Source organism: Lonchura striata, chromosome 3 (genome assembly GCF_046129695.1).
Source record: "Lonchura striata isolate bLonStr1 chromosome 3, bLonStr1.mat, whole genome shotgun sequence".
NCBI classification, from domain to species: Eukaryota; Metazoa; Chordata; class Aves; order Passeriformes; family Estrildidae; genus Lonchura; species Lonchura striata.
In genome coordinates this window covers 20,013,033-20,041,004 of record NC_134605.1, presented here as the reverse complement: position 1 = coordinate 20,041,004, position 27,972 = coordinate 20,013,033, and the positions used below count along the sequence as shown (strand labels likewise).

Here is a 27,972-nt window from a genome sequence, read left to right as displayed (position 1 = left end):
CGCCGCGCACCGGATGATGCCCCCGCGGGGGGCGGTGGGCTCCTGCCGCCGGCGGCGCCTGGCGCCCCTCAACGAGGACAACGGGCGGTTCCTGCTGCTGGCCGCCCTCATCGCGGCGTACCTGAGCGCCGGCGCCACCGTCTTCTCGGCCCTCGAGAGCCCGTCGGAGGCGGCGGCGCAGCTGCGCTGGAACCGGACCCTCCACAACTTCAGCCGCATCTTCAACATCAGCCTGCCGGAGCTGCGCGCCTTCCTGCGGAGCTACGAGGCGGCCATGGCCGCGGGCATCCGGGTCGACGCCCTGCGGCCCCGCTGGGACTTCCCCGGCGCCTTCTACTTCGTGGGCACCGTCGTCTCCACCATAGGTGAGCGCCGCCCCGACGGCCCCGCGGAGCGGACCCGCCCGTCCGGGGGATGCCGCGGCCGCAGCCCCGTCGTTATAGCGACCAAAGTTTGGGGAGAGGCGCCGCCGCGTTGCTGTGGCAACCGGGGCTTCGCAGCGCGTCCGGGTCGCTCTGTCCCCGCTGCCCTCCCGTCCCGGGAGTCGCGGTCCCACCGCTGCTCCAACCCCCCGCTCTCGCTGCACGGAGCCGGGCACCGGCGCTGCTCCCGCCCCGCAGCGCTCCGGCTCCCGCGGGTTCGCAGGAGCGCCGGCCGTCGCGGCTGCGGGAGCCCCGTCCCTCTCCAGCAAACTTCTGCTGCCGGCGGCTTCTTCACTCTGCCGGCCCGGAGGAGCGAACGGGGCTGGCGACTGCCCGTGTAAACGCTGCCTGCGCCGGGATGCGCCCGCCGGGCGAATGGCTCGGTACCGGGAAAGGCGGCGCGGGGGCCGGCAGTAGCGGGCTGATGGAGATGCAGAACGAGAGCCAGGCTTTCGCCGCGCCTGGCCGCTCAACTTGGTAGCGGCTTTAACTGCTGGCAAAGTTAGGATGTGTATGTGTGAAAGCAGCAAGGCACACGAAGTCGCGCGTCTTCCAGAGGTAGCACGATACAGTGTTCTCAGTGTATTGCTGCAGCCAGCTGCAGTTTTTCCTATCCCATAGATGTTTAGGAAGAGCAGCACTTTGTAAAGCAAATTATGAGTTTTGGTGGGAGGATTTTTTTTTTTTTTTACTCTGTGGCTATCTGCTGCTCTTGGACATGCTTGAAAAACCTTGCCCCTGAATACAACATCTAAGCGGTCTTAACTTTGCCAGTTTTTAAGTTCTCTAAGAAGCCAGGTGTGTTCTGAGCAGAAATGTCGTTTTTTCTCTTTATTGTAGAGGAAGAAGCTCACAGCTCATTATTGCATTTAGATTCATTAGGTATGGAAAATGTTTTATCAATAATGACTAATCCGTATAATGGAGTCGTGATGGTGAGTACGGCAGTGTTGTCAGGTATTGTTACTTTTTGCATTGAAGAATCCAGTTAACTTTTGCTTTGCAATTACATTTAGTAGCCCGGTCATTAAAACACAGTTTTAATTAAGCATTAAGCTTTCTTCATCACAGGAACGTATATTTTAAAGAGACAATTTTGACTGATCAGAATGAGTGAACAAAAGAAGTCAATGTTTTAACAAACCCACTCTTTCATTACACCTGCTGTGAGAAACAGAAATCTTAAGGTGATGTGTAAACACATTGCTTCTCTGCCAACTCTGGCTTCTCCTCTCTGAGGTTATTGAAATGTAAAATGTTTCCTCTTACTTTGCATTTGTTTCCATCTCCACTTCACTGCCCCAACTGCAGTCATTTGTACTGAGCAGAGGGACTGAGCAACACAGCAGCGGATTTTGCTGGGTCCTGAGAGGTCTAAATGGCAGAACCAGGAGTTGTGTTTCTCATATTCCTGTAGCACAACCAAGGGCAGTGCTTTCTCCTCACAGTCAGTAATGTCACATCTCAGTGCAAGTTGGGGGCTGAAGACTAGGGGTTTTTTTTTTGTGATGTGCAACAAAGGCTGGATTCTGACAAGTGTTCCCCACGTTCTCTTCTCTTGGAATGCTACTTGGCAGTGCTTACTCCTGGATTGCTTGGAGTACTTGGTGTGAGTTCAGAGAGCTGTAGAGTAAGGCTGTGCTCTGAGTGAGGAGATGCAGGCCGAGTTGTGCCTGTGGGCACAGCAAAAGCCGTGGCAGAGCTGCTGTGCTGGGGGTGCCAAAATGCCCAGCCTGGCAGGAGCAGTGTCTGCCAGAGTCCCAGCATCCCGAGGCTGCTGTGCTCCATCCGGGCATGGCTTTTACCAGCTACGTGTACAGCTCCTGCAGATGAAGAGGAACTGCTGCCCCCCACCTCAGTGCTTCTCTTCCTGTGCCTCTTCAAGCTGCTGCAGCTCGTTGAGGCAAAACCCACAAAGAGCTCAGCTGCAGTGGGTTTCTTCCACTATACAGTGGTATTTGGTTATTTTTGGCAGTTCCGCCCAGCAAAAGCAAAAAACCCCAATGAATTAAAAGTAGTTGTTCCACTAAAACACAATGCTGTGCTCTTAGTCAAATGTGCACAAAGCTGTCTGCCTCATGGTCCCAACATGGGAGAAACCAAATGGCAGGGCAGCAAGGTGTTGCCTGGGTGAGCAGTTCCAAAGCCATTCTTTTCAAGGTCCAATTTTTTCCCTCCCAGCCAGCTCATTTAGGTACCTGCCCACCTGGACTACCTTTGATTCCACTGTCAGCTCACACACCACGTTATCCTGGCTCTGAGCAATTTGATTTGCTTTCATGTCATGCTTAATTGACAAAAATGCTGTTTTTACCCAGCCTTGCCAAGAACTGCCAGACATGCAGAGTCAAAACAGCTTTCCTTCCTCAACAGCTTCATCAGTTACGTGTGTCAAAGCAACTTTATTACTCCAGCTAAACACACCACTATCCTAGCGAGGTGGTGGAAAGCTTCCTTACTCACTGCTTAACAGCTACTCAGTGTCTCTCAAGGGTAAATCACCCACAGGTTACTCAGCTTCTCATCTCTAGAGGATTCCAACTCACAGGAATCACGCTATGTCTCTTCAAGCCCCTGCTCTGTTCTCAACAGTTTTAATAAAACTACTAAATCACATGTAAGCATTGAAATACAGTCATCCAGGGACAGGGCAGCAAGTCCTCCTGGAGTTTGTGTGAGCTGAGCTGGGAAAGGCTCCAGTTCTTCATCTTTCTGTGGACACAAGGGTTTGGAGTAGCCATGCTGGGAGAGAACTGTTCTATCCATGCTCCTTGAGCAGGCTCTTTGCAGAGCCAAGCAGCTCCTCTCTCTTGGGTGTCTCCTTGGCTGCAGTTCTGCACTTCCCCAAATCCTCAGGGAAACAATCAAACAGTCTGGGTGAGAAACATGTTAATGAGGTCTTTAAGAAGTGAGAGTTGAAATTCTAATTTTAAAGCATTTTCCTGAAGAGTTCACTGTGTGGCTTACAGTCCATAAAACACCCTCTTGATAGCACTCTGGGCATTCAGTTTTTATTACTGTATTGTTTGTGCTTAAATAATGAAATTTTGAGTCCGTTTTCATTAGACACTTCAGGATTTTCAGAGCTATGTAAGAAAATCCTTCAGTCTGATTTCTGATTGCTTACTATCAGACTACACCATCTATTATTCAGTCTTTATTTTGCACTCCAAAAGGTACTGGGTTTCTAGGCAATTATTATTCTGATTTCTTTAAGGAGCAGCTAGGTGAAATTTATTCTTGATTCTTTGGTCTAGCTGACTGTAAACTTTGGTTTTCACTTGAGCTTTTTCCTTCCCTCCCCAAATGCAAACCACCTATAGTAGCCAGCACTTTGTTAAAGACTGAAAGCAAAAGTATAACTCAGACCAGATTTCTACTTGGTAAAATGTTACAGATGCAGGCATAATCACTCCTAGCTTTCCCCATATTCTGGTAGCAGAGATTTATTCTGCCTAGCACACCAGGCAACTCTGGAATGCCTGAAGATCTGGATTTCTGACTCAGTACATGAGTCTAGACTTTGTACCCAGATTTTTTTCCTCTCTTGAGGGTTAGAATAAATCTTAGGTGCCTGTATAATAAAACATTTTGAAACATAGACCCATTTAAATAGGTTTCTAAGCTTCTTATGTGTAAGTACATGTTTCAAAAAATCAAGTGATAGAATTGATTTATAGAAATCCATTCCAGGCATTAAAAAATGTGGTCAAGTGAAGTACTCTGATATACAAAAGTGATTTTTTCTATATAATATATTTTATAACACCTTTACTGTGGGCAGATGATTCTGGGATGGAACATGTCTGGGTTATGTGCACTTGAGAAGTGCCACTGGGAAGAAAAGAAGCAGGGATCTTCTCTCTGTACAGCTCTGTACAGAGGGGTTACAGTTGGGGACACAGTGTGTAGGAGTGAGCAGGACTATTCACACTTGCCTTATCCCTGAGGTATCCTGTTAAATGACTCAATATTCCTGTGGACTGACAACTCCACCCAAATGTATGGGGGCATCCTCTGCTCTTAAGTAAGAGACAAACAGTGAGTGTTTTCTGCCAGCTCACTGGATCTGGCAGCTGTTTTCTCCTTGCTTACGGTGTCAGCTGGGTTAGACCTTCTTCTCTCTGGCTCCTCTGTAGGGACCAGGATACCCAGCACAGCATTTCTGCTTGTGCTCCACAACCTAAGCACCATAGCCACTCACTTCTAAAATACCCTCTGGCTCTCTATCATAGTCTTGTGAGAACATCTGTCGTCCAGATGTTCTGGAGGCGATCATTTAGTGGAAGTGATGTGCAAAGCACATTTGGACTGCTCAGTAAGCACAGGTGAGATGTTGGACTGCGCTGCCAGGAGCCAGGGGGTGAGCCTGTGAGAGCAGGCACTGCAGAGAATAATTTGGCAAGAAATCCCACAAATACGGGATGGTCTGGAGGTTTAAGGGGCAAGTATATTTGTCCCATCTTCATTGTTGTATTCCAGGATGCGAATTCGAGCTGCAGCCACAGGAGGTTCTGGCTCTCTGCTCTTCCTGAATGTAGCCTCGCTGTCTATGGGGCCAACCCACCCAAAAGGCCACAGCCAAACCAGGGTATGCAGCTGATAAGCAGCAGTGTCACCTCCTCGGGGCTCTGCAGTTCTCCAGGGCTTGTACAGGCAGTTTTTCAGAGGTTTCAGATTTGAGGGGGGGGGCATAGCCTCCAGATTTGACCTTTTTAAAGTTAAGAAATAATCAAACAAAGCTGCATGAGAAAGCAGCTGGAACAGCCAGCAGTGTTATTAAGCTGCAGTGTCAGGTTATTTGTCTTTGCCATCCTATACACAAGCTGCAGGCAGAACGAGAGGGTGTTTCAGGCAGATCTGATTGATCAATGTGCCAGTGGACTTCTGAGAGTTATTTTCTCACTCAGGTAATCTCGATAAAGAGCAGAGAGCAGGAGGCTCAGAGGGCAGCAGGTCAATGGTCAGCATATTTCTGTGGAGAGTTCTGATCCTACACTGATTTTCCTCAGATGAAGTACTGTCACCATAGCAATGTTTTCTGCTTGCCATAGCTGCATGGGAGTATTAACTTCTTTGGGTACCACTGATAGGAATTTCCCAAGTGTGTGGGCATAGGTTGGGTGCTCCAAGCAGAAAAGTAATCTAAATCACAGCTTGCTTTCTTGTAGTTGATAGCAACAACATAAAGCTTTACTTGGAATACATCCATGTAATTACACAGGTGACTTGAAGAGTCCCCACTGAAGGGTCATGATTAAATAATTTTGGTCCTAAATTTGTTGAGATTTTATTCCAGAAGGCAGGAACCCAAATACATGAAATAAAACCCTTTCTAAAATGAAAAAAAAGAAAAAAATTCACTTCAGTGCTTTTTAGGGTTTGCCTGCCCCTGTAGGGTTATGCCAGCCACAGAAGATTAAGCTTTCACTATGCTTTGGTCATCTAAACTGAGCATTTGATGCACTACAGCATTTCAGTTCAGATTAGTTAATCTAAATGTTTCAGATGTTTCTTTAATATTAACCCCTAGATAAATGTTTCAAAACATTAACATCAGTAACTGATGGAGAAGGCGAGGACAAACAAATTGCACTTGTTTTTGCTATGGCTGTGGAGTCTGAGATGCTCAGCTGGAGCACTAAAATGTGGGGTCTCCAGATTAAATGTCAAGCACCACAGCTTCGTAGAGCAGTCATCCAAAAGCCAAATTTTGTCCATCGTTACATGAGTTATGGTTCAGCATCTCAGAAGTTAGGGGAGATTTTATGAGGTGCTGGTTCAGGTTCAAAGCAAAGATCAGCTGGAGTTTGTAATCATGGATTCTCCCTTTTTGCAGCCTTCAGGGTCCCTCTGGCTTGGTCATTGAGGGAGCAATGTCTGCTTAGTGAGCATGTACCTCCTGCTTAGCAGAGCATTCCTTTTGGTCTTGGGTGATAGTCCTGCAGATACCTCTATTTTAGCTCCCTGTGCATTCACAAGAGCCTGTAGATGTGGTTGCAGAGCAGACACTGGTGTGCCAAAGCAGCCCTCTGACAGCTCCCCATCCACGTGTGGCTCCAGCCAGTCCGTCTCCATTGCCAGTCAGCCTCGCTGTGAACCAGTGATGGTGCCTGTGATAGCTGCAGGGATCATAATTGCTGGGCTTATCAGCTGCTCTGTTTGCTGCAGGCTCGTGAAGCCAAAGCCTGCTTGAAACTCTATGGCCTGTGTTCCCCTGGAGCCCTGGCAGTCCCTGGAGTCTTCCCCCATTTTGTTCTCCAGGGGATATTCCCCCTTTTCTTCTCATAGTGCTTATCTCCCGCTGCCTGTTCACCTGCCTTTCCCAGCCTGAACTTCTCCAGCTTCTCCTGCCTTCCTCCACTTAGTATGCCCTTCTCTACTGGTGATTTGTTTGCTTGATTAACTTTCAAATATTTGTTTGCTGTCTTTACAGCCTTTCATGTTAAGGACTACCAAAGAAGTCAGGAGTAAAGCTTTACAGTTTCTCTCTGTTCCTCGTCACCCACATCCCCTTTCCCTAGTGTTAATCCTGCTATTGACCCTCATTTCTTTTTCAGTTTGTTTCCTCCTTCTCTGATTGTCTTCAGTTTGACACATCATAATTTTTTCTCACTTGTACCACAGGGTCGTATTTGCCAGCCTACCGTCTTGTTTTTATGCAGGCTTTAATTGCTCTTCATTGTAGAGAGAAGAAGAAAAAAATTACAGGATGGTTCTGTTGACAGTTCTCATGTAACTTTACCTACTGCTGGTGGTGTGCTGGAAAATACAATGTAATTTCTTTATTTTAATGAATGCAGGATTACCTGATCTTTGAAGCTGTTAAGTCAAAGAGAATTTTGCCTCTTGCCATAGTAACATCAGGGTTAGAACAACAGAAAACAGATCAGAAATTTCATATGCAATTTTTAGACTCAAACAGCTTGATATTATTGAAAACATAGCCTTTGGCCGTGATCTGAATAAGCCTTGCTTACCTATATCAAAAGAGACAGTTTTTGTAGTGTGTCAGCACCAAGTGCATATCTCAGGGTACTTTGGGAAAAGATGTTTAAGGACAAAAATTAGGGTTCATGCTGGTGAACATTTGAAATGTGAAAGCACAATAAATGTTTGAAGTGACAATAAAAACCTTTTGTGAACAGAAACACTCTAGTAACAAACAGAATTATAATCTAAGGGGCAATTGCATAGCAATCCAGACAAATAAAATACCTCCTCAATAGCCTATTTCTGAAGTCAATAGCAGACCTGTCTGCAGAGCTTTAGGAAATCCTACCTTAGGGACTTTATTGGCACACCAGGTTTATAAAACAAATGCACATGTTATTAATGTGTAAAATACATCCCCCTGAGCTCAGTCGGTCTGTTGATGGCACTGGCTGATACACCTAGACATGGGAAGGTTTCAGTGCAATCTTTCTTGAATCAAATGAGAAGTAGGATGAAAATTAAATCTAATTGCATTAGGCAAGACAAAGCATTAGCAGCCTTTACAAGTAATTAAAGCTTTGGAGTGGAATAAGATAAGAAATTGGATGGTTTGATGTTAACATATGGGATTACTTATTGTGAGTGAGGAACTGCTATTCTCATGTTTAAAATTCCATAATAAGTGCACGAAAGAAGCAGTAATACCTTGAAAACAGTTATAGCCCCACAGCAAGTCCACACTGGATTTTAACCTTTCTGAGCTTGTCCCACTGCAGCTTCTTGCCCTTTCGAAATTATTGGCCAAATGTTTCCCAATAATTCTCAAGTCTCACACAGGCAAATTCAATCTTGGCAGAAGATTCAGCTAGAAGAAATTTGTCCATGCAAGAGCTGAGTGAGAAGCTAAATTAGTAAATTTCAGTTAAAGCCAGAAAAAAATGTCTTTGGTTATTCATCATTATATATTCTGTTATCTTGTTGCTCAGCCTGAGAGTTGTGGAAGCAATGTATCTCTCTCCTGAGGTCAAACAAAAAACACAGTGTCACTCATGCTCAATGTGCATGCAGTCAGGTCTGCCTTAAGCCCAATGGGAATAGGAGGGAGTGATGGCAGTGTAAAGATCTTAAACCCAAGTTGTGATTTTCATGAGAGAGGCAGAAACAAGCTGTTTGATATGGTGATTTGTTAGTTTACAAAAGCTGCTACTGGCAGAGCTGTGAAGACCAGAAAGACCTCAGATAAAATCAAAATCTCAAAATTGTCTTAGTAGCGTGGCAGAGTTGTTAAGTATCATTAAATTTAAAAATACTCAAGGGAAATGCATACCAAGGAAGGAAGAGTTAAATGAAGAAGTAGAAAATGGGAAATAACTGGTTAGTCAGCAGTCCTGTCACCCTCTATTTCTGTTACAGTAACTTAAAATCGGGTATTTGTGCCTTCATAAATAGATTGGAAGAGCTGCCTGAGCAAAAAGATGCTTGAGAATTTGCTTCTTTGCTTTCAGATGAAACTTTTTAAAATAAGAGACCCATGAAGGTATACTTAAACCATTAAGAAGCCCAGGTAGGTTTTTCAGGGTTTTTTTCCATTAAATTCTAACTGTAGAAGTTTGTACAGAGATTTGGGGAAAAAAAAAAAAAAAAAAAGCTTGGGAAAAGGCCTAACAGTGGAAAGGATGTTTTCATGTATAGGGCCTTTTTATCCCCTTGGGTACATCTTTATAGCCAAACTCTTTGTAAAGCAGAATAGCTGAGACGACAATGAAGAAACAGATGTTCTCTGAACACCTACCTACACAAACACCAGCGGCAGAAGAAAAATATGCTTTTGTTTAATCCAGTCAAAAGATAAGCCAACAATATAACCACTGAACAGCCTTTGCCATCTGTAAGGCTCAGAAAGCCCACGAGTGACATCTTCTATCAGACTTCTTATGCAGGGAAATATGACATAGACCCAAGATCACTTTTGAAATCTAGATAATGCTGTTTCTTAGCCTGAAAGGAGAAGTATTGTGAGATGTATTGGCACTGAAGTGACAGTACATGTGCAAGTATTCTTTAGAAACCAATAACATCTCAAGGATATAACAAAATTTGGATGCTTTTTCACTTGGAGTTCAAAGGAAAAAAAATAGGCTCAACCTTGGGTGTACATAAAGATCTGAAATGCAACTGCAAGTTTCAATAAATGGCAAAAGCATGTGTGAATGTTAATGTTTGAAATGACAGGGCATAAGCTTTCTTCTGTTAGGGTGTTGCTTGGATACACGATCATCCACACAAAAAACATTCTCAAAAACACATAGGGAAATAAGAATGGAAGCAGTTTTAGAGGATGAAAAATTATGATTGCAACAGAAATCTACTTTTGGAACAATATTCACCTAGAATCATCAGCTGCATGAAGACTGCAAGAAGGTCAGAGGGGGTGGCAGAGTATGACTTCAGATATTGGACACATCTTAAGAGCAAGGAGGAACTGGTGATTCTTGGGGTCCATGAGCTCCACTGTCGTGTATATCCATGGTTACGGAGCCACGCTTCATGTATTTCCTGGTTACCCTGCTTTTGTTTTCTGGGTGTTTTTTAAAGCAGTTACTCTAAATGCAGGGGTGTTTCCTGTGTCTGGTGGTGTTTCAGCATCCCGTGTTTAGGTGATTCTGGGCAGTGCAGTAAGCCAAGGCAGATGGTTCTTCACACAGCCTGGATTATGAGCAGGGGTTTGATACACCCCTGAAAGCTGTTAATGAGAGACCCTAAGCCTAGTGCAAAGGGGAGGGTTTTTTCACAGTGATAGAACTCTGTCAAACAACTGTGGAGCATGTGGGATATATTTTTCCATTATTAACACAATTTCAGAGAAAATTATAGCAAGATGGTTTTCCCCAGCTGTTAGGATAAGAAAAGAAAACAAGCCAGAGACAGGACCCTGCAATCATCAGGTGTGGAGGCAGCCACAGGAAGCAGCTCTGGGCTAGTTTAGATCAATGTACAAGGAGACAGGCTGCCACCAAAGGAAGGAACATCCTGCTCACATCTCCTTTTTCTGGAAGTCCTCCTTTGTGAGGTGGTTTAGGACTGATTTAGGCAACACTAGCCTATATTCTTCCTGTTTTAACAATCCATTAGAGTGCTTTGGCCGTGCCAAGGGGGCAGGATAACTGATAAAACAGGAGGACATTTGGTAACATCTTGCTGAAGATTTGTCCAAGAAAGGCAACATAAAATGAAGAAAGCAATTTCAGTCTTGATTTTTATGACTGTAAATCATAGACTGTTCCCAAGAGTTTAGCAGACAAGAAGATTATATTATTTATAAGAACAATAAAACCTTAAGTATTGAAAGAAAGTTTATGAACATCATGTTAATAATGGGAGAGAAGGGAGACTGTTACACCACAGGACACATCCATCCCTTTACAATCAATTCAGCAAGAATACTGCCAGTTTGTAGGTCTTGACTTTCTTTTTCTCTGTGTAGTTTGATTCCTGCTCCTGATTTCATCTTTCTCTGAGCTTTATTCTCCATCATCTTCTTTTAGGAGAGGCTCCCTCTCCCTCATTCAAAACCATGTTCTGTTGCAGTAGGATTAGCCAGAAAACTGAACATAAGCCTGCCAAAGATTTTGAGCCTCAAGCTTGTGACTCTCCCCATGTTTTCCCTCTTCAGGGGTGCCTGCTTAGCAAGACCTTGGGCCAGAGCTGCTGCTCAGCTGGCAGCACTGGTGGCTTGGCACAAGTCAGTCCCCATTTGCTTGTACAAGGTGTATGAAGAGCAGCTGGCCCCAGCCAGGGGACCATAAAACTGCTTTAGAGACACTTCTGCTTCTTCCTTGGCTTGGTTCTGTGCCAAAGCAACATCAGCAGACCTCCTTCTGTATTTATTGGGTTTTTTCTTCAGGATAATGGCATGTAGTAGTGAGCAAGGGTGGACTTGTTTGGTTGCTCTTTGATGAGAGCTTCCTCTGCAGGCTGTACACAGAAAGGGAAGCTTGCAGTACAGCTGAGAAAAACAGCTTGCCTGCTTCTGCTGAGTGAAAAGGACAGAAGTACTGCTGCTGGTGGTGAAGCTGAAGCTCCAGTGTTTATTATTTTAAGGGCCATGTATCACTCAAACATACAAAAGTTAGGCCACTTGAGCTGACAAATGTGCCTGCTGAGTACCCACTAGAGACTGAAGATCTTTCTTGGAAAGCTCAGCTAGAAGGTGTCAGCTTAGAAAAACACACTTAGGAAACCTGCTGTGAGGAGAAGTTAAACATTGAAGAGCAACGAGGTTTTGAGGAGGTTATTCCTCTCTCCTTCCCTGAGGTTTCCTTGGGATCCCCAGTGGCTTAGACCCCGTCAAGGTGGTAACAGTTGAGGTTTCTGAGATGAAACCTCACCCTTATTCCAGCATATCCTTCACCCTAAATACATTGCTCTAGCTGTTTCACACATTGTAACTTCTCCTTAGGTTGTGGGGTCCCCTCCTCACCCCTCTTACAATTCTGTTAACTCTTTTTAAAACCAACATACATCAAAGAGGAATGAATATGTAGCCATGACACTTTAGCCTGTGTTTTAAAGTAGAGAAATGCCAAGGGTATTCTGGTGTTCACTGATCACTAAGGCATCACAGCACTTTGGAAAACCAATAACCTGATCACCATTGTTTATAAAGAGAATAAAACTGGTCCTGTAGAAAGCCTGTAATAGTCACCTGCAGCTCTTTGAAAGTCCTTGAAGTCCAATGAATCATCTGGCTCTGTTCTGCCAGCGTGGCTCCTTTTGAGTAGCAGTTGCCTCAAACACCTGACTGATGTTTCACAGGTGGAAATGAAAGAAGGAGCATTAGCAGAGGCATGGGTGGTTTTTAACTACATTCATTAGGCTTATCATGGTGCTCATTCCTGGATGAATGGATAGAGAGAATGATTATGGTAGTCAGTCCTTATTTGCAGGGTCACTCAGTGTTTTCTCTGTGGAATATCTGCCCCAGTACATGAGTCACCAAGGACTTGAAGCTTGTCTATGATACATATTAGTCCAGCCCTAAAAACTGCAGTTGTATCTCATTTATTCAGAAATGGTCCAGCTTAAGGGCTCTTAATTCACATAGTGCTGGACAGACCGCTGCTGTTCAGGAGGTGTTTGCAGATAGTAATCTAAATAAGATCAAATGGGATTTTACAGCAACTTTTAAATTAAAGGCTTTGCGGTAGAAAAGCTCTAAAATAATTTACTGTTTGAGCCCAGAGTGGGGTATTTTAGTGAAGCAGGTTGAGAAAGATGTTAAAGGGAAAGTAAGTCTTTCATTTGTAGTCTGGAAAAGCAGAGCCAGTTGGAAGAACTCACTTGTCATATTCCCACTCCTTGGGTAAAAGCTCTGGGTGCAGCAGTTTTGTCAGCTCCGAGCTGTGACCCTGTATCCAAGGCAACTGTTCCTGGATGTTAGGTGGTGAGGAGCTAGAGAATAAATGAGAGGCAGTTGTAAAATATACAGGTATGATTCTCATGGGAAATAATGATGAAATGCTAACAGGTGGGAGAGGGTGGAAGGAAGCACCAGAACCCAAACATGGGATTCAGACTAGGATGTTTGGTTCCTATATAAGTGTATAGTATGGTTTATGTGTCAGTCAATACCAGCCAGGACTGTTGGAGAGCTATGAAGTAAAGCAAATGCAAAAAAGACAGGAAGCAGGAAAATATGGGAAGCAGGAAAACATGGAATTTGGTAGCTCGTTTTTTCTCTCTGTGTGTTATGTAACCCCCATCTCTTAGACTTTATGTTGCAAGAACTTCTTTCCCTCTGGAAGCAGCATTCTGGTTAGAGTTGTCTCTGTTGTTGTTGATCTCTAGGGAACCATTTGTTTAAAAAGTTACTTTCAACCATTTTAGTTTCTTTTGATTTCCTTAAATATAACTACATGATGGTTATATAGTGGTATAGAGGTGATGCTACTCTGATGATCTAAGTAGGTTTTTCACTCTGGGATTTCAAATGATGCTCCAGTGTGCTGACCTGCTGTGTGAGTGAAGTCCTATGGCTTACAAGAACTGGTGTGGCTAAAAGAGGTGGGGACAAATTATGCCCTTTCTTGTGTTGTTTTCTGTGACTTCCTTGTGTTCAGTTTTTGAACTGACCAAAAATTCATTGCATCTCTGAGTAAATACTTCTTTTACAGCAAAACTGTCACCCTTGTTAATCTCAAAATGTAGTAAGACAAGGTAACTGCCAAAGTAATTTGACTGAGAGAAGAGCTCACAAGTACTAAAGCTGCTATTCCTTTCTGTCTTCTGGCATCAACCATCTCTTACTCATAAGAAAGTGGGTAAAAGAAAAGAAAGCAAGAGCAACAGGAAGCATATGTCACAAGTTTGTCCATCTGTTCTACCTCTTGAATCCATCCCTAGCTTAAGTAATTTAAAGTTCCAGATGAGCAGAATTGTAACCACAAACCTGTTATGCAAGTCAGGATGAGGGTCTCATTAAATGCCAGCACTTAACCGTGAGAGGCTGCTGAAGAGAGTTTTTATCAGTTCATCTCTGCTAATTCTCTTTGTGGAAGAGAAATATCAACCAGCTGAAATGAATGCTGCCCTAGAGCTTGTATCTGAAGTGGAGGGGCAGAATTGGCATGAGGGAGGTTCAGATATTGCATCTGAGCCACACAAAGTCAACCCCAAGGCACCTGTAAAATATGTCTCAGGGCCATGAAAAGCAAAAAGCCCTGTTGTGGTTTTCTCCTGTACTGTGTTGGAAGCATAGGCAGTTCTGGATGAGTTTGCTTCATCCAGGCATCACAGTGTTCTTACCCTTGGGTGGGGGCTGAGCTCAGAGATGAGGTACAGAACATACCAGGAGCAACTCCTCATGCTTGGGGTGACACAAAGGGACAAACACAGCTGGCAGAGAAAGACCCTGCACAGAGAGCCCGTGACTGCTTCCCTCAGCCAGCTGGTGACCTAAGGGATGTGTTTTAGTGGTGGCTTGGCAGTGCTGGGCTAGCAGTTGGACTCAATGGTCTTAAAGGTCTTTTCCAACCTAAATGATTCAGTGTTTGCCTAGCCTCATTTTTAGCCTGTTTGATGTATTCCTTAGCATTCTCATTGCTATGATGGGCCCTTTCAGCTTGCCTAGCTACATACTGAATTTTGGAAGCATTTTGCACCAGAAAATCTTGAAGAAACAAACAGTATCAAAAATACAAAACTTCATCACCTCTCTTGAATGATCACCAGAAAATAGTAAAAGGCTTCAGCACATTTACAGCTTGATCCAAACTGTTGCTATCCCTTTTTTTTCCCCTAATTAATAAATGTGTCTAGCCGTATGTGTGACAATAAACCCATTTATTTTGATGGTGATGTTCACATGCTTGCTGTGAAGCACATGTTTAAGTGCTTTGCTGACAAGGCACAGGCAAACAGATGCCTTCTCCATAACAAGTTGGCTGTGTATCCCTAGCTGGCAACCACAACAGGCTCCCCAGCTCCTTCTGAGGACCAGGCACTTTTGAATATGCATCATTAAATGAGAGGACTCCTGCTACCAGCCAGCCCAATCCAGAGAACAGGTCCACCCCACAGAGAAGGAACTGAGAACTTCCCAGAAGTGGTAGGCTTTTTAGAGGTCTGCTCAAAGGTGGTCTTGTTAACTCTGCAAATTGGAGAGAAGACAGTGGATCCAGAAAGCAAAATGTAATGACCTCTGTCGTAATATTTTCTGACAATACTGTGCAAGTTTTTCACTGACTTTTACACAAAATACTCTTTTTACAATGATGCTTTTGATCCTAAAATCAGAGAATGGTTTGGGTTAGAAGGGACGTGAAATGTCATCTATTCACATGGGTAGGGACACCTTTCACTAGACCAGGTTACTCAGATTATGAGGTGTAGGCTGACTCGCTGGCACACAGCTGTTTCTGAACATGTCAAATCTGTTGTGAAAGTAGGATCACCTCTTCCCTCATTCAGCTTTATGTCACTGAAATGATACATGCGAGTTTACTTGTCATGATCATTTACATTCTTCTGTCAACCAATGGGAAATTCTCTATCAAGAAAGTAGGAAGGGAGCACAGATAAACTTGCCAGAAAAATTCAGCCATTGCAAAAGTAGATCAACGGATTTCAAGCAGCAATCTCAACTCATTGTATATAGGCAATATTATCCTGCTGCAGTTTATAAAGGTGTGTCAAGGTAATAAACTGAATTGAATTATTTCATTATGCTCTGTAATGATTTCATTATGCTCTATGCTTTTCCTTCACAAACTAATGTTTATATAGTCTGGTGTTGATATTTACCTCCTTGAATACATTACTTGCTCAGTATTTTGGTGGAACAATACAGCAATGAAATTTTGGAATGTGGATTTTTCACAAAACTTTAATTTAGATTAGATGTGGTTATTTCTTCATAGGACATAAGCAATCACCTCAATCCTATCAATATGTTTTCTGCCTGAGCCACCAAGTGTTTTTACAGGGAAGAATAGCAGAAAAAAAGCCAATACCTGCAGAACTGAGTTTCAGAAGAATCTTCTTGAGATAGGATGTGAAATGTATGTAATCTTTTTCATAAGATAACTGGTATTAGCAAATAACATGGAGTAAAATTACTGTATTTATTTGCATGCTAATTTAAGTTCACTTTGCTGTTATTTAACCATCTGTTAGCTACATTACTGTTTATGTATAAAACTTTGTGTGTGAGTAATGTCATAATAATAAATAATATTACAATAAGTAATTCATATGAAGAAGAGTTGAATTAATATTGTTGCTGGATCTTCACAGAGTTTGTATACTCTGATTTTTCTGCTCAACTGTGCAGCAATGTTTTTCCCTGCTGTAATTATCCATCTGCAAGTTCCCAGTGCTCCCAGTCTGCTAGGCAGCTCGGTGGCATGATGGCTTTTCCTGCCCTCTGTGATGATCCCAGGTGGGCTAGTCACAGCTGGGATTTGGAAGAGACTTAAAAGTGCTGTTATTTTTAAAACAGTATTCAATATTTGGAAGGTGGTTTGGTTTTTTTCTCCTGTTATACAACATGAAAACTTCCATCTTCTCAGTGGGAATGTTACAATCAGACCCCTGTAAGAAAAAATGTTACACTGGGATTCAGCTTGTGAACAGAAAACTTAAACTTTCCATCAGGTCGTGATGGCTGGCACATGTGGGAGCAGGGAAATGGCCTCTTCACCTCATCCCACCTTGGAAAGGTTTGGGCTCAGTGAGTCTTCCACCAGCATTTTGAGTTGTGTTGCTCTCTAAATACACATAATAATCCTTTCATCTTGCAAGGATTTTTTTTTCTCACTTTAGAGTTTTAGTCATCTCATTGAACTTTTTGTTCCTTCTTCCTTCTTTACAAACTCGGTTTTGTGTTGCCCTAAGCTGACTTAGAGATATCACTCCTTTTGTCCAGCGAGATGGGAGCCTTGTTAAGGTACATAGAGCTTACTCTCGAAAACCTGTGTTAGTAACGTTGCCCATTTATCTCCACACCGTAGGTTTTGGAATGACCACACCAGCAACCGTGGCTGGAAAAGTGTTTCTCATCGTTTATGGCCTTTTCGGGTGCGCTGGGACTATCCTCTTCTTCAACCTCTTCTTGGAGCGCATCATCTCTCTCCTGGCATTTATCATGAAGGCGTGCTATGAGAGACAGCTGAGAAGAAGTGGTCTCCTACCTCCCAACTTCCGAAGGGGGCCAGCTGTGTCCGGGGTGGGCAGCCTTGTAGGCTGGAAGCCGTCCGTTTACCACGTGATGCTGATCCTGGGAATTTTTGCTATTGCCCTTTCCTGCTGCGCCTCCGCCATGTACACGGCAGTGGAAGGATGGAACTACATTGACTCCTTGTATTACTGCTTTGTCACCTTCAGCACCATCGGCTTTGGAGATTTGGTAAGCAACCAAAACGCTGTGTACCAGCATCAGGGATTATACAGATTCGGGAACTTCATGTTTATATTAATGGGAGTATGTTGCATATACTCCCTTTTTAATGTCATCTCAATCGTAATCAAACAGATTTTGAACTGGGTGTTGAAAAAATTCGAATGCAGATGTTGCCCAAAGTGCCGTAAATCCAGTACCCGCCTCAGCCGTCGCAACGCCATCACCCCAGGAGCCCGCCTGCGCCGCCACAACGTCGCCATGGACGCTGACGGACAGTATGACAGTGACACCGAGGGCAGGAGGCTCTCTGGAGAGATGATCTCCATGAGGGAGCTCACAGCATCCAGTAAAGTCTCGCTGGCCATTTTGCAGAAGCAGTTGTCCGAGACAGCAAATGGCTACCCGAGGAATGTCTGTATCAATACGAGACAGAACGGTTTCTCTGCGGGGGTGGGGTCTCTGGCCATCATGAACAACCGCTTGGCAGAAACAAGTGATTCTAGGTAGAGTTTTTGGAATTCCATTTGTTTCTTAAATAAAAATAGAATGGTGGTTAGGGTGGAATTACCACTGTAAGCTACTGGAAAGTTTTACATTTCAGAGACAGCCTTGGTATTCATTGGGTGTTCAGCATTTTACTTTCTGGGGGTTTTATAAGTTTTCTCTAATATGCAGTGAGATCTTTACCATTATGTTACAATTTTCCCGTAAGAGGGTTTTAAATGAGACTTGGATGTCTTTGATGTAGAATCTGGTGCAGTTACAGAGGGATGGTGTGCATGGCTTGGATGGTGTCAAAACCAACACGTTCTTCTTCAGAACAGCGCCTGAACCCAAACTCTATGTTAAAGGCAGAAAGCAAGTTGCGCTCCAGATTCGCACATGGGGTTGGTAAGTTTTAGCTAACCAGTGTCTCCCAGTTTGCTGAAGTGGGTCTGCTCCTGAGCCTTGTACTTGATGCTCTTCAGCGACTCCTTGTATGAGGAGTCAGACAGGCCTCTGTCTGACATACACGTTGTCACACCAGCTTTAGGGTGACTGCTTCACTTCACTAATCCCACTGACTTCAGTGGCAGAGGATGGAATGGGCTGAACTCCCCTCCTACAAACATTAGGGTTTAGCCGGGCTTGTCTGAAAGACCACCTGCCACGTAACTCTTAAAAGTCAGGGGATTATCAAGGACCATGATAAATTGTGCAGAACTGTTCCTACCTACTGAGTAACAGAAAACAAGCAATTGTCATCTTCAGATCTGACTACATTTAATGCCAGAGAAGCCAGTATGCACCTCTGGTGTCAAATGTTTGCATCACCAGAAAAATGCTTACTTCCTTACTTTCTCATTGAAATAAGTCACTAAAATGAATGTAGGCTCTCTGTTGTCTTAAATTTGCATCTTTTACTTCTGCAGTATTGTTGCAGAGATTCATGCAAATCATTTCCTTGCAATTCTTTGAGGGCCCCAACCCTGTACTTGTTTCCCACAAATCTGACTGTGCAGGTTGTACAGAAGAGTACAGAAGAGCATTGCTTTGGAGTTCCCCAGAAGCTGGCTTCCACCAAAATGTTGATACCAAGTCATAAATTGGCCTTTGGCTGTTGCTGCTACCATCTTAAGCCATATTTAACCTGTGCTAGCCCAAACCACTGAAGACCCAAAAGCAAACCTGGTCAAGACTGTAGTTTAGCAGGATAAGTGGATGCAGAGGATTTGCTGCAAACCTCTTTCAAAAATACATGCACAGCTCTGGATCTGTTCTCTAAATTCTCTCTACTACACTGTGAGGATAATAAAAAGGCTTCTGCTGATTCCAAGAAAGAAACAAAACTTAAGCTTATATTCTGAGAAGCCTTCTCTTGGAAAATTACTGGAAAATTGTAGGTGAGACCATGAGTAGTAGGTTGGTCACTGAATAAATTGAACAAGCTGATGAAGAAAAACTAGGAATATTAGAAATGTTTGAAAACATTTCCATGAAGTTTTATATAGATATTTTGCTCTATTTACTTTGCTTTGCATGGGTTTGGAGTAGCCATAATTTTTGCTTTATTTTAAATTTGTAGCAGTGTAAAATGTTTTGGAATTTACCCTTGGAAAACCAACTTTAAATCTGAGGTTTTGCACACCTGAGCCTGCCAGCTGAATTAAGGCAGTGATTATATCTTTTTTCCTAACAAAAAGGAATCAGAGCTGCAGATAAACCATCATACATGGGTCTGTATCACACTGTAAATGTCACAGCTTTTATCAAGATGTGTTTGGCCAGAAACAAGCAGTGATGATTGTAATGTGTTTCCTGCTGGCACAGACACACTTCAGATTCTGTGGTATGGTAGGGATGCATTCAAGAGGCAGGAGCTTTCTTGGTGGTAGAGAGACTCCTCAAGGTCCATCTCAACAAGTGCCTTCCTGTCTGTGCACTCCTCTTTGAGGAGGCAGGAGGAGGTGTTTGGTGCTCCTTTTGAAGGCCACTGAAGGATACATTTAGGCAGAATGTACAGGGACAGGTCACAGTCTGGAAAAAGCTCTGACTGCTGGAAGACCCAGTTCAGGCAGATGCCTTCCAGAGATTCAAGAGAAACAGCACAGGCATGGAACCAAAAGAAAGTTTGTTATTTCCCTTTGGGATTACTCCCACAGGTAAATATCTTACTAGGATGATTTATGTGCTTGTTTAGTAAAAGTGTGAATGGGACCCTGCTCTTTTTTTGCAGCCCAGCCTCTCTTAGGGTTTTATCTTGGTTTATTTGTCATCATGGGGACTGTTACTCATTAGAACTATTACATAAATCAGGGCAGACAGGCTCTGTCCTAAAGGATTTAGGAATTTGAACTGATAGGGCCCCAAGCCACAGCAGAATTGCCTGTATATTATTTTGCTCATAAAAACATGCTCAACTGTATCAACATTTTGTGAGCTCAAGAACTCTTATATTTATGGTAACAAGTTTGCAAATTAAGGGTTTTTTTTTCAGTGAGTTGTTTTAAAGGATAAATATTATAACCATGATTAGGATCCTTTTTAAACTGTAAATTTGTGAATTGTTTTCAAACTACTTATTCCAGCCTGGCAAATACAGTGAAGTAATATGAAATTGTACATACCTACTCTTTTGTACTTGCATTGTACTTTTTCTGAGTCCAGGCAAAGGCAGACACAGTCTGCTGTAACATGATTGAAATGTTTCCAAGTGTTTCTGGTACCATCAGTCACAAGGGTGCCTTTGCAGGACCCTTTGCAGTTCCTATTAACTCCAGAGGAAGCTGGACCAGCTCCTCCTGGAGCTTGGTGTCTCAAGGAATTTGGGCCTTGATTGCTGCTCTGTTCACTTAGATCTGATGTTTACTTACACCCAAGGTCCTTGATAATCTCCGTTCTGCTTGTCTCTAGCCTCAGAGGAAGTGCATGCCCTTATTTCCCAGTGGCTCTGTTTCCTGCAGGTCTCATATCCCCAGGTGCTGACATAAGTCAACCACAGGGACCACCAGGTTGTATCTAGGTCCTGTAAAAATCCCCAAATCCATCTGGCCCAGCAAAGCTCAGTTTATGGGGGTCAGAGCACAGTTACTGACCTATGTTTCACTGGGAAGCATCTGCTGAAAGGTGGCCTTACAGTTCCCTCTTATTCAGTAGCAGAAGCATTTTTCAAGGATGCATGGAAACCAAGCTCCAGATCTCTGCTCTTCAGCCTGCCATCCCTACCTGGGCATCCATCACCCCTGTGCATGAGAACATGAGCCAAGAGGACATAGAAGGTTTGAGATCAGTCTTTCCTAGTCCCTTGTGCCCTTCCTTTAGCTTTTTTTTTTAGTGACAGCTCCTCTTTGAACTTGCCAGGCTCAGGCACCCAACTCTTCTCTCATGCTGTGTGGTCCAGCCAGGATTCCCCAGGGCAGCCTGCTCCATTGGTGAATTAACTCCCAAACGTGCACCAGTTGCACCAAGTACAATTCCTCCTGGTATTTCATTTTCACAGACAAAGCAGATACCAGCAATACCTGGACACAGACTGAAGCACAAGAAATCAGAAGGAAATGGGAGGAACAGAGTGGGAAAGTGAAAGCACACTGCACTAGATTGCACTTTCTTTTCAGGTAACTTGGGAGCTGTATTACATTCTTGAAATCTGGTGATTTTTTTTTTTTTTTCCAAATTTAATTGTGGGTAGCTTTGAAAGATTATAGTTGACTTAGATTTTAAAAGTTTATCTTCCCTGGTACAACCCCCTCTGCACCACCCTGTAGAGCAGCAGTAGTAACTCTTCACTGACACAGACCAAGACATCCCAGATGCCTGCTGAGCCTACAGGCAGCACAGACCTGAGCTCAGACCCTGTCCCCCAGACTGGTCTTCTGCTGCCAGAGCCCAGGGAAGAGCATTCATGAGCAGCACAAGGCTGCAGGAATTAGGACTTCTCTGTGACCTGGCCCCTAGTGAGAACAGCAATGGCACAGGTGTGAGCTGCTTGGACAAAGGAGACACCCCGTTCACCTGGCACCTGCACTAATACCTTGCAGATGAAAATTAAAATTTAGGTGGAAATTGATGAGCAACAATGACCAAATTCAAGTGACATCTTCTCTTAACTCCAGAGGTCAGCACAGAGCAATCAGAAGGAATAATTTCTTGTGAAACCTGTAGCATTTGGCAAGTCACTACACTGACCTCTCAGGGCCTGTCTTCCCTGTGTGTGTCTTGGGGAAAGTTTGGAGTCACACCAAGATGTCATCTGGTTCTCATTGGTTTCTTCCCATCTGCAAACACAGTTCTCATTTTGAAAAAATTCAAATGGCTCTTTATTTCCTTGCAGTGCAGAGGACATCCTTCAGACCATGCAGATGTTCAGAGCAATCTCAGCCTCAGAGGGCAGTGTCTGAGGGACGAGGCTGCGCTTTGCTCCCCTGCAGAAGCAGCATTGCACAGCAATGCATACAAAGGTTCCTTAGGCAGTTACCAGCTCTGATTGCAACCAGAATTACTGGTGGAAGGCAGTAATCCCTCTAGAGCTCTCTGGGAGTGCCCTGTGCCCTGCTCAGGTTACCCAGAAATGCCCTGTTGGTGAAGTGCTGCTGTCCCAGAACGGCTTCAGCGCTGGCCCTCAGTCTTTTCTCCTCCCCAGCTTTCTGTGGGTGAAAATTTGAGAATACTGTGACCATTTACCCATATTTCAGGCATGCCTTGCTGCTGAAAGACTTCAGCAGAAGGGGAGGTCATATAGCCAGGCATAGTGGGCTCAGTATAAACCTGACTGCCTGTGTGGCATGAATTTATGACTATATGGAAATTAGCTGTAGCAATGAGACCATTCTAACATTTTAGTATTTTTCTAGCCTTTAACTTGAAAAATATTCAGTGGCAAATCATCGCAGTGAATGTTCAGAGCTAATATCAACAAAATCATACTTTGCTGATTGCTAGCCTAGCAATTCTGTGGGTATGGCTGCTGCTCTAATTGGATTACTAATGTGCCTTTGCAAACCAACACATGTCTGCAGTGTTACATTTAAATAATACAATAAATGCTGTGTTACATAATAAATACAATTAGGAAAATTTACTACTTGACTCACACAAAACAACTAATGAAGGGTGCATTGCATATTGTACAACCAGTATGCAATTTTTAATTTTTTTGTGTGACTATGTCCATATTTGAGCTCAAATTATGCTTTCATGAATGCTAGGAAAAGAGAAGCACTACATTGTGAAAAATAAAGGAAAGTATGGAGTGTTTCACTGTTTTGACACAGAGGCTATGCGTGTTAGCACATACACAGTAAAGGGTTCATTATATATTGTGTAGCAATGGCACTGAAAGAAAGAAACTAATTTACATGGCCATAGTCTGAATGCAGCTATCAATAAATAAACGTACACTTTTTCTTTTTATCCTTGTTTTCTAAATTGATAACATCCACCCTTTAATTAAATTATCTCTTTAAACCCTCAAAAATGCAATTGCCCTATATTTTGCATAGGCAAAAAGGGGTCTAAGATCAATTCCTAACTTCCAACTCTAAGGATCCAGAGTGGTGTAGTTTAGCTTTGAAGTGGGGCTGCAGATGTGCAGCCTTTCAATTCATTGTGTTTCATCCTTCCCTGGGGAAAAAAAGGGAGTAGTAAATACAGATACAGTTTATTGTAGGTCACCCAAAAAAGTCTGGCAATTTAGCATGAGGGAAAAAAAACCCAGCAAGTGTACTGTTATTGAGGAGTGAAAAGTGTGGGGAAAGGGGGAAGTTCAGAAGTGTTCTCCAGCAAATCCAGCAGAAAACCAAAGACTTGCTTTGCATTCGCTCGTGTTTATTCCTCGTCACACAACACTGTGACACTGTCACCCCCCAAGGAGCTCCTGTGGCATCATGGGCTCAGCTACCTCGTCTGGAATGTGGAGAGAGATATTTCTGACAAAAAATGTGAGGTATTTCTCACAAAATACCTTTTCCTGTGGGGAAAGGGACTGCATGCAGTCACCATCTTCATTCAGCGCTGATTTTAGGAGGTCACTTGGTGGCTTTTACTGGGAAAGCAGCCATGCCGGTCCCTGACAGTGCTGATCAATATTTTGGGTGTATCAGAGGTGCAGATTGCCATGCCTCCAAGTCCTCCTAGTCCCAGGACCATGTCACACCCAGGCGTGTCCCAGCCAGCTCCCAAGCCCAGACTTGGTGTAAGGATGTAGCTGGGTTTGAAAGTGTGTAACATCCCAACATCCTATCATCAACATCCCAAGTGTTGTCAGGATCAGACCTTCAGCAGGTGATTCAAACCTAAGGGACATAAAGAAGTCTCCATATTCCTTTTGTACTTTGCAGACTGTAAGAGTACTTTTTAAAGCCAGTGAGTCAATACAAGATTAATGCTTTTATAATAACATACATAAACAACATGAAAAAATTACTACTATTTCTGACAATGCGCAAATCAAATGCCAGGTTGTCTCAATGGGTATAATTTCCAGGCAAGTAAAATTATGTCCAGGAAATTTTTTTGCTCATAGTATCATCCATGGGCTGCACAGACAGTGCAAGAATTCAGTTCCAGTTTTATTGTAAAACCTCAGTATCTGAAAGCACAATGTCTAAAACATGGTTTGGGGATTGTTTGTGGGGTTTTTTGTGTGTGTGTAAACATTGTTTATTTACAAAAATAAAAATGCTATAATTCTACAGATACAAACCCATTTTTAGCTCACTAGAATACTACTTTGTTGGATACTCTCAGCAAAAATATTCATTCCAAATTTACAGCCAATTTAAATTACTTGAGTTTCGAGATAACCTGTTGAAAAGCATTCTTGTTTATTTTGTTTCTTTTTGAAAGGGCACAGCTTGGTAGATATCTTTAGCTGAGCTGGCATTGTTGTCTCCTACTACAAACCTCAAAATTTTACATCTGGAGCTAATTCGCCTGGTTTTGGTATTTGCTCGTTTCTGCATTGAATTCTAGAAGGAACGATCAGTTCAGTGCTGTTTTCTAGTTGGTATGGCTTTCCTTTTTGCATTGATTGCAAATAACTGAAATATGAACACCAGCAAATATTCCCAGACACATCAAAATTAGTCACTTTTCTGAACGTTTTTCTTTTTTAAATTGTTTTGTAAAATCTAGAATCTGATTGTAAATTGTATCATGGTTGGAATTAGCAAACCAAATATTTTTTCTACCAACAGAATTACTTGACATGAATTCTGTGAAGTATTCTAATTCAGTTGTGTGTAACAATACTTGCCTATTTCATTTGCCCATTCTGTCTAATTTGTTTCAAATTCTTAAAGTCAGAAGTATGTAAGTCCCATTTAGAAAATGCCCTATGCTGTACATTTGCTCCTATGAATAGAGCTTTTAGAGGGATTGAAACCAAGCCTATCTGATTGCTGCAAACAGAATTCCATGTATAAGCCTTCAAAATCTGAATATTTGTACCTGTTTGGCCATTGTAAACCAAGGGCATGTTAATGTGATTCCAGTTCAAGCAAAGAAACATAAATCACAGGGCTCAACTGGCTGCTAACCACTTTTATCAAACAGGCCACATAGCTACAGGGTCAAGAGTGATGGATGGGCTCGTGACACCCAACAATGTTATTTTGGAGGGTGGTTTGGTGGCTGGGAGTTGGCACTGAAGTGGTTAAAGCAGCTTGGCTGGGTGGATCCAGGCAGTTCCCTTTGCTGAGCCTCAGGAGATATTTGCCAGTACTAAAAAACTAAAAATTATAATGGACGTAGCATTGAGCCTCTCCTGAGAAGCACAGCAAAGTGCTGTAGCCTGTGCTAGGCTGTTCCTGGTTTTGGTCACCTTGGAACCCTTGTTTATTCCTGAAACTGGAGTGTTTGGCACACTCCAGTTAGCTCTTTTCAGTGTCTCTGCACTGGCAAAGCACTGATCATGCTGTGATCCTTCTCATAAAATGGATAGAGAGATTTGTTTAGACTTTCCATATGATGACAGCATATATAGATATTACAAGATAAATTAATTACCAAGTCTGGCTATATTTGCTAGGAGATCTTTATCAGTAAAACAAGAAAAATTGTCTTACCAGTACAGAGAATCAACAAAAGTAAGTGATGTTCTGAACAGAAAGTAAGGTGCTAAAATATACAATTGGACCCCAAAGCTCAGGCATGTGTCACAAAATTATCATTCTTTTCCAATGCTCAATGCACCTGCGTCTTTTGGGAAAAAGCCTTGGTTTCTGCCTGCACCAGGGTGTGCAAGGCTTACATTTGCTGTGCCTGTAAGAAAGCAAAATATATCTGAGGACATTCTTTGGTCTGCACAGCGCTCAGGGGTGGGCTTGCCTCCATTCCCAAATTTAAGCATGCCCATGGACCATGAATATTGGTCCAGCCCCCAGCAGAAACTGGACAAAATGTCCCTGCTTTGGGGTGTCTGTGGCTTTTGGAGAGCAGTTGAAGGTCATGGCAAACCACAGCTGCCTCCTCCAGCCAAGCCCCCACCAGGGTGGGATCCATCCCACTGCCAGCCCCTGGTCTGCAGCCAAGGACTGTACTGCCAGGAGAGTGGTGCAAATCATCAGCAGTGTGCTCTTATTCCTGCCTTCTTAATGGGCTAAAAACAGTGGAAAACAGATCATTTTCTATTTTAATGATCAAAAGTGTGTTGCCCATTATTCATAGCCTACACACAAGATGTTATGATTTTCAATTTTCCTGCACTGATTGTTCAGTCCATTTGGCAGCTGAACTTCAAGTGATGCTGTTTTTTTTTTTAAAAAAGGAGGAAAAAAATCCCCAAACAGAAAACCCAAACACCCATTATCAGCATTTCAGACAAGCAAAATAATTGAATGAGGTGTAAGGATCTCACATGAAAAAGCTGTGAGCAGAGTTGCCTCTGTTTGCAGCAGATAGATGTTTACATGGCAGTGGGAGAAGTTTGGGTTCAGGACTGATTGATTGGGTTCAGGCATCAGACTGATTGATTGGGGTTCTGAACATTGCCCTACAAGCAGCTTCAGCACCAAAATGGCACTTTTGGAACAAATTTCTGTATCTGTTTCTACACTGTTAGGGGCATTTCACATTCCTGCTACTGAAATCAGAGGATGGCAGCAAGTGTTACACAAGCAATTTACTGTCACATACTGTGCATGTGGGTATTAGCCAGGGACATTTTTAACAACAGAGACATTTCAGCTGAGTGTTGGTCAGAAAAAAAAGGACATTTTACCATCCAGAAACATCTGCAGCAGGTCCCAGTGCCTGATGTCACTCAACACACTCCCAAAGAGCTGAACCACACAGAGATTACCTAAATAAACCAAAAGAGATGGTAGGTCTAAGAAGCAAGTGTTCCTGTGGCTTGAATATGGAGTAACTTGGTTGAATTGCAGGTAGTAAATAATAAATAGATAAATAGATGTAATGACTTAAATGCCTGCTAGAAGTCAAAAGGAGATGCATGTATTTTTCCATCACAATTTTGATTGTGTTTACCAAGTTAAGAGGTGAAATGAAGAAGCATAAGTTCCTGTAAATTGTTAATTGGAAAACATAGATTTTTACTCTCCTTCAGATAATGCTTCCTTGCAAAACATTAAACTGGAATAAATTTCAAGATTGAAAATCTTTTTAAACAAGTGTCAGTTGTAAAAATGCTTTAATCATGGGTTGACAGGAACTTAGCCTCCAACTCATACCATAATTGTGAGTGCTCTTAACGAGTCAGTCCCACTTTTGATGTCAGCTCAGGATTTTTCCACTGTAAGATCTTTGAATGAAGAGGACTCAAAGCCATATAAGAAGCCAATCAAATACGGATCACGTTTCTGCTGGTTCGATATTTACACTTTGCGAACAAAAATGGGTGTTTTGGGCTTGGCACCCCTTCATTCACAGAAACATGGTTATGGATCCAGGAGGCAGAGGCAGCTGAGGTGCAGCTGCTTTGCAGAGCGGTGCAGAGGCCTTGGCAGAGGATGTGTAGAGCTGGTGGTTAAGGAGACTGTGGAAGAACCAACTGGTGGTGTCCAGGGAACATTCCTGTGTGTTTTTAATGCCGTGAAACATGATCAAGTATGAATTCTCTACGTCTGGGAGGATGTAAAATTCCAGGTGACGTTTGGAATGTTGCAGTTAAGCTACTACAAAGACTTTTCAAATAAACAGGAGAAAAAATGTTGTCTGGGATGTGCATGCGAGTACTCTTGTCTTTTCTTCTGAGCATGGAATGTGGGGGGCGAGGCA

General features: G+C 43.1%; 1 protein-coding gene across 1 annotated transcript; it reads left to right on the top strand.

The window, feature by feature from the left end:
* Positions 1-27,915, top strand: KCNK12 (potassium two pore domain channel subfamily K member 12). The gene is made up of 2 exons (XM_021540178.3): positions 1-365; positions 16,868-27,915. Exons 1-2 carry the CDS (start codon positions 14-16, stop codon positions 17,761-17,763), a joined length of 1,248 nt encoding a protein of 415 aa, XP_021395853.1. The 5' UTR covers positions 1-13; the 3' UTR covers positions 17,764-27,915.
* The last annotated feature ends 57 nt before the right edge of the window (positions 27,916-27,972 follow it).